The sequence below is a fragment of the Astyanax mexicanus genome, chromosome 3 (genome assembly GCF_023375975.1).
Source record: "Astyanax mexicanus isolate ESR-SI-001 chromosome 3, AstMex3_surface, whole genome shotgun sequence".
In the NCBI taxonomy this organism is placed as follows: Eukaryota; Metazoa; Chordata; class Actinopteri; order Characiformes; family Acestrorhamphidae; genus Astyanax; species Astyanax mexicanus.
The window spans coordinates 51,072,424-51,085,661 of NC_064410.1; the positions used below are offsets into that span (position 1 = coordinate 51,072,424).

A 13,238-nucleotide genomic window follows, 5' to 3' on the forward strand; every position below is an offset into this window, starting at 1 on the left:
GCTCCAGTTGTGACATTAGCATAGCTCTCCTTTCCTTTGCACCTTGCTTATACCTTAAGCGCTAAATGCTAATGGTAAAAAGCTGAGAGCCAAATCCAGCAATGGAAACAGCATCACCTTGCAGCAGGAGTGTTAAATAGGAACAAAAAGTACAATCATTTGCAGGGACTTGACTGAATTCTGATCTGAATGACAATTTCTTTTTCTTTTTGCTGCTGCATTTTACTCAGCCTCCAGGAGAGCCAAAGACTGATGGCATAGTCTGCTTTGTGACAAAGAAAGATTTGCCCAATAGGAAAGCAGGGAAATGTTTCAAGAATGATTAAATCCCTACTAAAATAAAGGGTTCACCTGAGCCGAAAGGTTCCAGGTGAAAGGGCTAACTGTGGCAGAGGATGAGTTACAGGGTGTTAGCGCACATCTCAGTAATGAAAGCACATCTTCAAAAGCAGTAGAAACAAGAGGGAATTGGACAGAACAAGGGACAAAACACAATCACACTCGAACCTGGGGAACAGGGGCGCTAAACAAGACTCCCTTGATCAGTGACAAACTTTTCAAAAGCATCCACTGGGTCCAGAAAAGAGAGAGAGGTGTTCTCAAGGGGAGAGCCTCCTATCCACACAGAAAGCTCACGCTGCAGCAGCAGCAGCCTGAGAGCTAAAGCTCTGGCAGAAAAAGGACCTCCATTTAGCGTCCCGTGTGGGTGAAATCAGAGCACACAAAGCACTCGGACACTCAACTACACCTACACACGTGAAACACAGCCTTGTTGTTTTCCTGTGTTTAGGGCTGTAAACCTGCACCCACAACATGAAGTCTGGAAAAGGACCAGGAAACTTAGGAAAACTGCCACATCCTGCCTCCTTCCACCAGGGAAGCCCCCTGGCATCACTTTACTCAACAAATCCATTAAAGTGAATATCATTGAGTCTCGTTATTTTTGTTTACCACACGGTTCACATGTTAACATTCCAGCCTATCAGGCGTAGCAGGCAAGTCAGCGAGTAACTCAGCCATGATTTCTACCAACTCCCCGGCACCTTCAAGCTGATGCAGCTGTCGCTAATCATTTATCCATTCTCGGTTCACTCTCTATAAATGTTTACCCTTATCTCCAAAGAAATCGCTTTTTTGCCCATACCATCTGTTCAGCACACAAAACAATTTGAGCAGTTCCTTAATCATTTCTATACTTTAAACTCATTTTGGTAAGTTTTTAAATTTTCCATTTGGAAACCTACATTTGGACAATTTTAGTGCCAGATGGGATTTTCCACCAACACCAAATGACTCCCTTCATTTCTCAGTAAAACAGGATCTATCAAAATGTTCGTATTTTCCAGATTTAGCTAAACTTTTCAGAAATTCTAAAAAAAAAAAAGTTTTAAAGTACATTCTTAATATTTCCCATAAAAAATTGTTCTAAAACAGTGTTTAATTATACTTTGTTCCACACCCTTGCAATGAAAAAAGATGAAGAGTATAACCTATCACATAAAGCTCACTGTCAGTATCCGAGTGTAACATTAACCTCGTTTGTGTCACTGAAACCCATTCCACGTAACCTAGCCAGCCATTTAGAAAAATGCTTTTAGGTTTTTTTTGTACCATTTCATTTATTCATATTCGCTCAAGCTCAGAGACAGGCTGGCTCTTATCTTAGCTGAACAGAAAGCACTCTGAAATTTGTTAAAAAAAGTCATATAGTGGGTTCTGGGAGTGTTTTCATTAAAGATATGAGTAAGCATCTGGGCGGTTAATTATTGAGCCAGGCATTTCAGGATTTTCAGCTTGGCTGGGGCTCAAACAGTTGGCCTAAGAAAGACAAATGAAGCAAATCTCAGAGACATGAAGCTTTCAGCAGGAGCTCCCTTTTAAAAGGGCCCCAGGAATAAACAGCAGACCATCCATCAATATGCTCTTTGGTGGCTTGTTCAGAAACTCGGAAACACTCTGCATTTTAGAGTCAGACTCAAGCAAAAGCAAAAGCTGAAGGAATAATGGATAGCTGAGGCAGATCTAACCTAGGGTTACACTGAAACTGCATTTTGTGACAGTCTCTAATCTATCACTGCCAAAAAAACAAATCCGTACATTATCAGTTTCCTACCCTGTAAAAGAATTAAAGGCAGATTAACCTGTGAAATTTATAAAGTAACTTATTACACTGTTTTTTTTTTAGGTATAACCCAGCTATGTATACTCTGAGTTTTTTCCAATCCACATTTTCTGTTCGTTTTAGACAATAAATATTCAGTTGAGCTTTAAAAACATTGCTAAATGATTTGCACATATAATGACACAAATATGTAGTAAGAGCTGATATCCTTAGACTGGTAGGACTAAAGGACAAAGCCTTTGCTGTGATTTGTACTGATGATCTCTCCACATTGATGAGCAGACAGTTTGACTGTTGCTCTATGCTAGAGCTGTTTCACTGCCTGCCTGTATAGTGACAAGAAAATGTAAGTTCAAATCCTTTCAACACCACAACCCTCCATAGAAAATGAGAATAGAAAGTTATACACAGGACTCCAGTTTTATACAGGACTCTTTTTTCATTTACAAGAAACATGTTAGGTGTGTGCTACTCAGTACTACTTCCTATAATATTATATGTCCCAGTGTGTCCCTACATTTTCTTTCCAACTGAGCCCTGAATTTAGGCAGCATTATTGCTTTTTTACATCTCAATGCAGGCATCCAGTGAAGTACTAAAGAATTATGATGGTTCCACTTTGAGAATTTGCTACAGGTCCATGGTGATTATAATGCATTTATTAACCATACCTAGGCAGAGTGGTACAGGGTAATTCCATCTTCTCACAGGTCCCGGCATACATGTAATGTGGGCATTTCCCTGCACAAAACAAGAACAAACAATAAGAGAAATCTCTGCTTTATTGTACTTATGAAGAGTTTTCTATCATCTACAGCAAAATCAATCCATGCTTTAATCTACAGCAGTTTGCCTACTCTAATGACCTTCCCAAAACACTGCTGCAAGTGTTTTAACCAACACAAAAAGATTAGAGCACATTACTTTAATTCTAAAACCTTTACACTTGCTTATAATTAGTTGCATAATATATTTTAAATGACACTGAATATTTATACATTTATAAATTAGATGAAAAACATTTATATCAGTGGTGTCAATTACTTAAATTTAGTATTAAATTTAGAGTTAGACTCAATTGTAACAACTTTGCCCTTAACAACGCAACAAAAATCCAGGCTAAACATGTTATCTTTACATGTACTTACCTGTAAAGAATATCCTTGTTCACACTGAAACATAACTACATCCCCCACCATGTAACGATCTCCCACTTTAATTCCATAAGTCGGAGTTTGAGGCTCTGGACAGGAATCAAGACCAATTGCTGTGGAAACATTACAGTGCGGTTACATTAAATATGTACAATATAGAAGATGTGACTGTATAGGCATGCTTTTGGTTGCTTTGTATTAAATTACAATATCAATAGGGCTTCTCTATAAACTAAAACTCCTTTGCACTCCACAACACACTGGTTGCTAAATATAGAATTAGCACTGATTTGTTATTCAGATATGTTTGCAGTCCATTTGAGGATATGGGGAACCTTCAAAGCATCCAAAATTGGACTGAGGTGCTTCTTTCCAGATAATTATTTTGTAGATACAAATGAGGAGGTCTGGCAGGTTTGAGTGTAGAGCAGGTGTAGCTTTCACGGCACCTGCAGCCAGAGAGATTATTTGGCCAAAATCTGGGGAAAAAATTATTAAACTTGGCGCGTGCCATCTTACCTCAATGCATTTCATTACAGGCTACAAAATTCAGGCTAGGGCAACTTGTTATTTTGCGATAAGCATGTCTTTAAATATTTTAGTAATGGGAATCCCTGTGTGAACAGATGACCATGCCATGTCCAATCACCTAAAGAGAGCTAAGGGTGAAGCTTTTTTGTTTATTTATTACTTTTTCGGGTGCTGAAAAATGTAAATATGTCTATTAATATGTTTGCATGAAGAAGTGCAACAGGGCAGCAGGGCTTTGCCATTAAGTGAGTGGCGTGACAGTCGATCTCTTACACACTGATGCGTGACGGCATGGGGAAGATGCAGCTCTGTGCTTAGAATAGTTAAGAAGTATAATTCTATATTTATATATTTGCTTCACACTAACAATTCAGTGCTTATACTCATGTCACATGCATTGAACCTGCATTCTGGCCTCCTCTGCAGTCTAGGTCTTTAATATGAGATGAGCAGAGGGATGTGAGTGATATGAAGCTGCCCTCTGCTTGTACCTGTATACTCCAGATGGAAGCCTGCAGCTGACACACTGATGTCAGAAACGAAGTTCAGGTAAAGGTTGTTGGATGTGCTGTTCAGCAGCTGAGGGATGGTCGTCCCTAGAATAGTGAGAAAATAACACCACCATTTTAGAACAGACATACTGAAGCTGTTTGGGACAAACAAGATTTTTATTTTTTTTTTCTATACGGTTACAAATGGTGCATTTTTGCACAGTACCCTGGAATTGCTTGCTCTTCTGGAGTGGAAAAAAACTTTGTGCAATATTGGTTTGAAATGCTATCAAACCTAAAAAAAAAAAAAAGGTCTGATGCTGAATCTAGCATTTAATATGGTTTGGAAATGGTTAAGCTCACACACCAACTTATATACTTTAATTTCTCTTTTCCACAACACAGGATTTGTCCAGAAAATATCCCATCTAAAAAGCACTTTACAACAGCATTACGATCTGAAAAAACATTTTTTTGAACTGCAGAGTCACACAAATCCATTCAAGGACAAAACTGTTTCCCCTCCAGGTAGAGCCTCCAGTGTGATATATCTTAAAAGAGCTAGTTCATCTGTGAGCACTTCTCCTGGAAAAGTCCATCGCTCAGTAGCCAACCCACTTCCTCCCACTGAAACACTTATCTGCTGAGATCGCCCTCTGTTCTGAACTGCCTCCACTCTGTCCACCTATCCATTACTGCCCAATGTTCTAACCCTGCACGCTCTTAAGCCAGTGGGAATCATTGGCCAGAGCTTGTCCAGACAATGGTAAGGCTATGGAGGCGAGCACTGCCCCTATCAGCCAGATAAGTTGCAGATCAGACTAGCTAATCACTGTACCCACTTCTGCTGTACCCAGGTGGCCATTGATCGGGTCAAGACCCACTGACAGTCTGCCATGCTGCTGCCATCGATGTGTTCCCAGTGTCTGCTTTGTTTGTGAACAAAAGACTCGGGGAGAAACTGGCCTTATTGCTCGATAGCTGCTCCACCAGGCAGGGGAATTAATTAGCCAACCAAACACAACATGATGTGCTTTCTTCATGGGCCTCAGCAGGCTTTAAAAAACTTGAGAGTCTAAAAAAGGTGGGACTCAATTAAAGAGATCAAGTCTGGTGGGATTATTTTATGAGAAGAAAGAAAGAAGGATGGTGTTATCTCAGATTCTGGAGACACAAAAGATTAAAAACCAGTATGGAATTCAACCTTCTCATTTAACCCAACCAGGGCAATCAGCAAACACACACACACACACACACACACACTTAAAATATTAATTAGGACACTGAAAACACACATCTATGATAAGGGAACCATTATGACTGGGGAGCAATTTGGGTCTTATGTTAAAGGGAATAAAAATCAACCTAATGACCTTCATATTCCAAGGCTGGCCCTGTCTGCTCCAAATATTAACAATTAAATCTTTTATTTCAATTAACAAACACCTGTCCAGAGTGATGGCTTGATGGCTCGAAAGGCAGTCCCATTCTACTCACCCAGAGTGTGCATGATCAGTCATCCTCTCTGGGACTTCCAGCTATGGATGGTCATGGTATCACCAGTGTTTGTACCTGCAGTGTCCTAATGACTATGAAAGTTCAACAACAGCTGTGCCACTCAGGAACCTCCTGATATTCAAATATGGCAGGACTACAGTTGACCAATACTTTATCTGACCTCTTTCAAATTGGATTCTTCTCTGAAGCTTGTCTCACCTGAATAGCTGCCCAGTCTGGGGGCATTGTTGTCAGCTCCGTCATAGAAATCCAGAGAATCCCAATTGTGTTCAGTGGCAAAACTCACAACTTGGATCTGTCGAAAAAACACCAGTGAATGCAACAGACAGACTAGTTAACTAGTGCTTAATCAAACAACGTAGAGGAGGCCTTGCGAATTACAAACAAGACACATTACCTTTCCATAATTCAACAAACAAAATTATAAAACCAAATGAAAAGATTGAGCAAAAATGGGTTCCCTTCATTTTTTAATTAAACATTTGTGCCATGAATTATTAATCAGATATTTAAAATTCTCTTTATTCAATTTTTCACTTTTTACACTGCTGATACCCCTAATATCAACACATTTACTCTGAGGGACTTCAAACAAGCTTCTGCACTTACTTGAATTCCAGCTCCCTCGGGCACAGAGACCTTCCACACACAATTCAGATTGTTGTCATAAGGTTCAGGGTAACCCGGGGACAGGATGGTCCCCTTGCGTGCCGTCAGAACCCCACCGCAAGGCACTGCCAAGGCAAACCCAAAGAGACGCTGTGAGAGCATGCACTAATCCCGCATGAGGACAGAACACAAACCACACAAGCACAGGCCTGGATTCCAGCAGTCTCCTTCCAGACACATGCTATTTTTGAAGACTAATTGGAATAAACCTTATAAGAGTGAATGAGAAAGTACCTCATATTAGTCAATGATGTGCATATTGGAAAAATCTGATTATGACTATATCATATACTTCTGTTTCACTATAGTGTTTTATAGAATCTCTTCAGAACAGCCAGATCTGTGAGTAGTTATTGCATGATGACTGTTTAAGAGGGGTACAGCATTTCTGTTCACAACTTGCATTAATGTGTTTTTATTGATTGGATCATGTTTAGATATCACTATATAACATGAAAAACATCAATTTAATTGGATGATGCAAACCACATTCAAGGTGCTCAAAGACGGATCTTGACCACTTATAAAACAAGTGTAAACAAAATGTGTGTCTGTGTCTGAAATATGTATGTAATTATTTCTGCTTTAGATACTGGTTTCTCACTTTCTGGATGTTAATTTCTTTTTAGTTTACATGCTTCTCGCCAGTGTGTTGGTTGGATGCTGCATAGAGTGATTGTAAAGTGTCTTTGTTTATTAGAAGGGCACTATATACAGTGGCAAGAAAAAGTATGTGAACCCAATGGAGTTTCATGGTTTTCTACATAAATGTGTCATAACATGTGATAACACCATCTGAGAGCTGAGTTTTTCTTATGCCACAGCAGCTACAATATTACAGTATTTTTTAATCTTGTATAAACTGGTTTCAAATATATCGATATTGATGATATATTGTCCCGCGCTAACCCAGATACTCTCTGGATAACACCAGGTGTAAACAGGCTATGTGTGCTCAAGGAAAGATAAGCAAGCCTTCATTTGATTAAATTAGCCTGGTAAAATAACGAATTTTTTTTTTGACCCAACACCAACAATTCTGGCCTTCAGACAACCTTCTACTGCTTTTAGTCTGGCGCAATTCTACTCGCTTCCTTTCTAAAACAGACATTAACATATTTAATACATGAAAGAATACAGCATTTAGAGCCTTTGTTGATAGAAGCATACACATCCTGTTTAAACAGTTTGTCTTGATCTTTTTATTCACATTTACATCTCTCTGATTTTTCCTTCAGCACATTTAAAGGACTACAAAAAAGAATACAAACAGCAGAGACTGAGTGACATATACCTTTTTACTAGCAGAGAAAGCTTGGTTAAGCAATTTCCGCCTGTGTTTTGAAGACCTGCCAACTATTGTCTTGTGAGCCTCCAGAAGCTGGAGAGAGGATCTGTCAATAACAAAAGCAAGGGCTACTATCTAAAGCTGCCATGACAAATCTTTCTTTTTTTTTTATCCCAGACGTGGGTATGATGCTATCTGTCAAGGACAAGGGGATAATCTAGAGGTCAAAGTCAATCACTTTGTTTAAACAGTTAAGAGCAGGTAGGAACATACTGATAGGTGTCTGAGTGAGTGAGCGAGCAAGCGAGGAAGAGAGCGGGAGTGGGGGGTGTGGGAAGAGGAGACAAGATGTGGAGGAGGGCTCAATATATCTGTGCCAGAAGTTTAAATTATTAACCAAATTCACTTCGCAGCAATTTCAGTCTCATTCATATTTTATCAGCGATATATAGGATGCAGCATGTGCTCAGGTAATCAAGCGAAGTCTCTCATATTTCTGCCCTTTCAGTTGGAAAACATCAGGAAAGCAAGTAAAACAAAACAAGGCCAGCAAATGCTTTACTGGAAAAAATACACTTGTGCAGACAGAAGAGACATGGCTAAAATGCTGCAGATTTACAACGCCACCCAATTCCACTGGGAGTCTTCAAAGGGCTTTACTTCTGAGATATTCCTGGGTTGCACAGTTTTTTGAAGGTCTATTTACAATTTTTTTGTATTATTTAGGTCACAGGACTATGTTGGCTATTCTAAAAGGTTCAGTTATCTGTTCAGATAGTCTGTGGTGGACCTTAGATGTTTGGGTACATTATTAAGCTGTACAAGCTGTCACTTTTTCAGCAGTTTAACAGATGAGTTGACATTTGTATCTGAGATTTGTTGGTATTTTGTGGAATGCATTCCTTTTTCCACCTGTGCAATACTGTCAATTCTACTGGCAGCAACACTCACAATCACAACTCACAATGCTGAACAGTGGAATAGTGAACAAGCTCATACTCTTGGCAGATATATAGAGATTTGGATTTGCCATACCAGCAGACACAGCAGTTCACTCGTTATTTTCTTCCAGTTCTCATTTAAACCTCCGCATTTTCCTTAAACTGCCATTTCTTAATAACATTTCACACTGCAGAACTTCAGACATTCGCTGAGGCCCCTTTGAATGCATTAAGACTGTATATGCCTATAGACTACTGAGGCCTACAGTGTTTCTGCATTCAGTGTCAGTGTATGGATCCAGTGGGATTTCAGCATTCAGAATGCTTCTCAGTTCTCTGGTCAAAATGTACTATTGTTTACCACAGGGCATAAATTACAGCAATCAAGCTTAGGTCTTAACTTATTATGAGTGTACAGGAGTACTGGGGTAATTTAGGGAGAGCGCAGGGTGGTGTTGACAAATTTCAAAGTTCAGCGTTGAGATCCTCTACCCAACCAGAGCCTTGTGGAGTCTGTCAAAATATCAGCTCTCTCTCTCTCACACACGCACGCACTCTCGCACGCGCACGCACACACACACACACACACACACACTTCCATCCTGTCACTCTCTCGTCTATCCTCACCATGTCTATCTCTCTCTCATATATCTGTCAAGTCAGGAATCAAACTTTGGTTTGACTTTCATGCCAATATACACCTCTAGTTCAAAGCCCATGAATACTTTGGCTTTTATGTGAAGAGATTTATCATGTAACATACAGCTCTGGAAAAAAAAGAGATACCACTTAAAAATTGAGCTTCTTAAATTTTGCCAAATTGGAAACCTCTGGAATATAATCAAGAGGAAGATGGATGATCCCAAGCCATCAAACCAAGCTGAACTGCTTGAATTTTTGCACCAAGAGTGGCATAAACTACTAAAAGCAGTGTGTAAGACTGGTAGAGGAGAATATGCCAAGATGCATGAAAACCGTCATTAAAAACCAGGGTTTTTTCACCAAATATTAATTTCTGAACTCTTAAAATTTCACGAACATAAACTTGTTTTCTTTGCATTATTTGAGGTCTGAAAGCTCTGCATCTTTTTTGTTATTTCAGCCATTTCTCATTTTCTGCAAATAAATGCTCTAAATAACAATATTTTTATTTGGAAATGGGAAGAAATATCTCAAACATATACATATAAATAGAAAAATGAGAGAAATTGATTTAGAAACTGAAGTGGTCTCTTAATTTTGTTTTTTCCAGAGCTGTATATCACTGTTAAACAGTAACTAAACAGAAGAGTACAGAAACAATAAGAGAAAAAGTGACAAAAAGGGATTTGTCATACACATATTAAATAGATGGTACATAACATCACATAAAACCACAGTGGTGTTGTGCATGGACCTTAAAATGCAGGGAAAAGCAGGATATAGGCTCGTTAAGCGGATGAAAATCGATCACCACAGCTAAATGCTGACTCCCCCTTAACAGATGAAACCTGGCAATGAGGACATTATCATGCTGCTGCTCACTTGTAGATTAGAAACAAGTCAGAGCAACTGAGAGAGAGAGAGAAAGTGAGAAGAAGACAGAAAGAGAGAGAGAGAGAAAGAGAGAGAGAGAGAGAGAGGGAGAGAAAAGCAGCAGTGCCTTGTCTAAGTTTGCCTAATCATCAAGCCACCCCACCTTCAACGCCACGCTCTTTAAACCTGACTGAGTGCACAGCCAAGGGGAAACATCCTGCCTGTTTGCATTAAGGGCCTGCAGTGTTCAACCCCCGTTCTACACCCTCCTCCCAGCTCAAAGCTCGGCCTGCTTCAGTGTGCTAACTCACGCAGCTCGCCTAATTAACCCACTTCACCTCGGAGACAGACGCGGACAGCCCAGAGCTGCTGAAAAAACACTTTTAAGACCTGCCGTTCTCTCTTCGTTAGGATATAATGAACGCTATAGTCATCCATATTGGATTGTAAGTGCCAGGAGATCAGCACAAGACTCACCAATGCACGTGGGAAGAGTGTCGTTCCACTGCGCAAGGGCGTCAGGCACGGTCTCGCAGCGGATGGCAGTAGAGCCGTGTAGCGTGTAGCCCGGGTTGCACTCGAACATCACAGCCGCACCCACGGCAAAGTCATTGCCGATGCGCTTACCGAAGCGGGGCTCAGGAACAGAACTGCACTGTGTGGCGCTGGTCCGTGGTACAGCTGTGAGCGGACACACATGAAGAAAAACTTTAAGCCAATTAGGATCACCATGGAGTAACAGCTATAAACACATTCTTATTCTCCTACATTTATTTAGTTATTTTATCCAAGACCGCTTATATTTCTTAACAAATTCTTCTGCTGCAGGATCTTGCCCCTCATGCCTGTATCCTTTTTTTATGCACCAGGTTTGTGGGTTATTAAACCTATAAAAAATATACAAGTTACACCATTTTTATTCGTAGAAACAAAGGGCACATTTGTTGTCTGTATTTTGAAGAATCCAACAAAACAGAATAGCTTTCAATAATGTAATGTTGTGAAATGTTGTTAATCTCAGGATTCTGTGGCTAGCATCTTGTGTACAATCATGACATAGCTGAGAGTGAATCACTTTAAACAATCAATGGCTTAATAAATAGGAGCTATTCACTGCCTTTAAAACCTGTTTAAAAGAATAACAGGAAAGACATTTTTCAATAAATTCTTCAACCAATACCTAGAATTCTATAATGTACCATGTAGCTTATTTACACCATTCGTTGCAGGATAATAACTCAGGCTAGATAAACACTCATAATGCCTTTCTAAAGCCTCATTTTCTCATTTCAGGTGTAAACAAAGATCAGGACACAGATGTACTGTAAGTGAATTCTTTAAGAGAGAAGTAAAGTATAACTGCCATAATTGGAGTCGCCTGTCTGAATAGGATTCGTTTCATCTGCTCGTCAATAGAAGAAATAAGCAGATACTATTTTCCAAGCCATAGACTGTGGTTTATGTTTATAGGTTTAATAAGGAGTTGCCTAGAGGATCCAGAGGGAGATGAAACCAGCCTGCGGTCGTTTCACCTCCTCATTTGTTGAAAGAAAGCCTTGAAATCATTTCCTAGTTGCTGAGGGAACAGCCTTGACTGCAGCTGAAAGCTCCACAAGGTGGAACAGGTAAATCTGGTAGACAACTCAAAGCTGATTTTGACGAGATCTGTTTTTTAGAATGTGTGTTTTTGCAGAAGTTAAAAATACTTTCAAATGATGCTCCACTAAAATACTGTATTTTTAACTGTAAGTGAAAACATTTAATAACCTTAAATAGCAAGTGGAAGATTGCTTTAAACTCCTTTTAGAAAATGTCAGGCTGTGACTCATCCACCAGCTCTGCACTAGAGCTGCAGTGGCCAACTAAAGAGGTTTCCCTTTACCAGCTGCTTCAAACATCCTAGCAATCTGCCACCGAATCCTTGTAAATTGATCTTGCACTGCAGAGCATCTAATTCAGTCTAAATCTTTACAAACATCATAAAAGAATGCTGACTGTTTGACCAGTCATTAACCAAGGGTGGATTAGCAACTAAAACAGACCATAGAGACATAAAGCCTTGAGTCACAAGTGACTGTAAAGCTATGTTTAAAGGCTATCCAGAACACAGTAGGCCGATGAAGAGAAACAAGGGTGGGGGAGATTGGAGCACATTCGGAAGTCTGCAGCGCTTCAGGACATGCTGTCTTGATGCCGGAGAGTCTTGGGTGGCTCTTTGAAGAGATTTAGGAGGGGAAATATGAACAGTTTGTAGAATTATAAGAAGCTTGATCATGTAGGGGCTTCGGAGCAGATTTGAAACGTTTGCTGAGCGGAGCAGCATCACGTCTCCCAACAGTGCTGAGTAATGGTTTTTAGCCGGTAAGCATCATCAACAGCGAGCTGACAAAAACCCTTCCTCCAAAGCCTTCAAGGCTCAGCACACTCCAGAGGCATGAATCAGACGATTCTGGGAAAGTTGTGCTGTCTTGAATAACGATGCGTCTCAAGAGAAGTAATCTTTAAAACTCACACATGACTCATTGTAAACATAGAAAACACTGCACACACACGTGCACAGCAATCATTAGGTCACCAGCTTTGCCCTCTAAACATAATTACTCAAGACTCTGTTTGTCCAACATTTACTGCATGCAGATTTAATTTAGTGGCATTAACATTTAGAACCATTCACATGTAAAACAGACAGTGCTCTGCCCTAAATGACCATGTATAAGAAGAGTAAAATGTCTGTAAAACCCTCGGTGCTTTCTTCCTCAATCTGATTCACTAACCTGTTGTGATGTATTTAATGTTCCTTAGTTTAATCTATTTTATATTTATGTATTATTAGAAAATATTTGTGTATATCCCAGCATGGAAAGCTAAGGTCAAAGTGCAGAGTAAAAAGTTTATCCTGGGTTTCGAACTGAAAACTTTGTGATCATTCACCCAGCACTCTAATCCTGAGCCCCATCTGCCCAATAAATTGCTCTTTTTTGCAAATACAACCTTGGGAATCTGAGTTCA

General features: G+C 39.8%; 1 protein-coding gene across 5 annotated transcripts in view; it reads right to left on the reverse strand.

The window, feature by feature from the left end:
* Positions 1–13,238, reverse strand: part of csmd3b (CUB and Sushi multiple domains 3b) — a 524,461-nt gene that overhangs the window by 104,355 nt on the left and 406,868 nt on the right. For all 5 annotated transcript variants that reach the window (XM_022683312.2, XM_049475470.1, XM_022683311.2 and 2 more), the window contains 6 exons: positions 10,707–10,910; positions 6,426–6,550; positions 6,015–6,111; positions 4,299–4,403; positions 3,271–3,389; positions 2,794–2,863 (listed from right to left, as the gene is read on the reverse strand). In XM_022683312.2, coding sequence (XP_022539033.2) covers positions 2,794–2,863; positions 3,271–3,389; positions 4,299–4,403; positions 6,015–6,111; positions 6,426–6,550; positions 10,707–10,910 — 720 coding nt within the window. The remainder of the gene's footprint in view (positions 1–2,793; positions 2,864–3,270; positions 3,390–4,298; positions 4,404–6,014; positions 6,112–6,425; positions 6,551–10,706; positions 10,911–13,238) is intronic.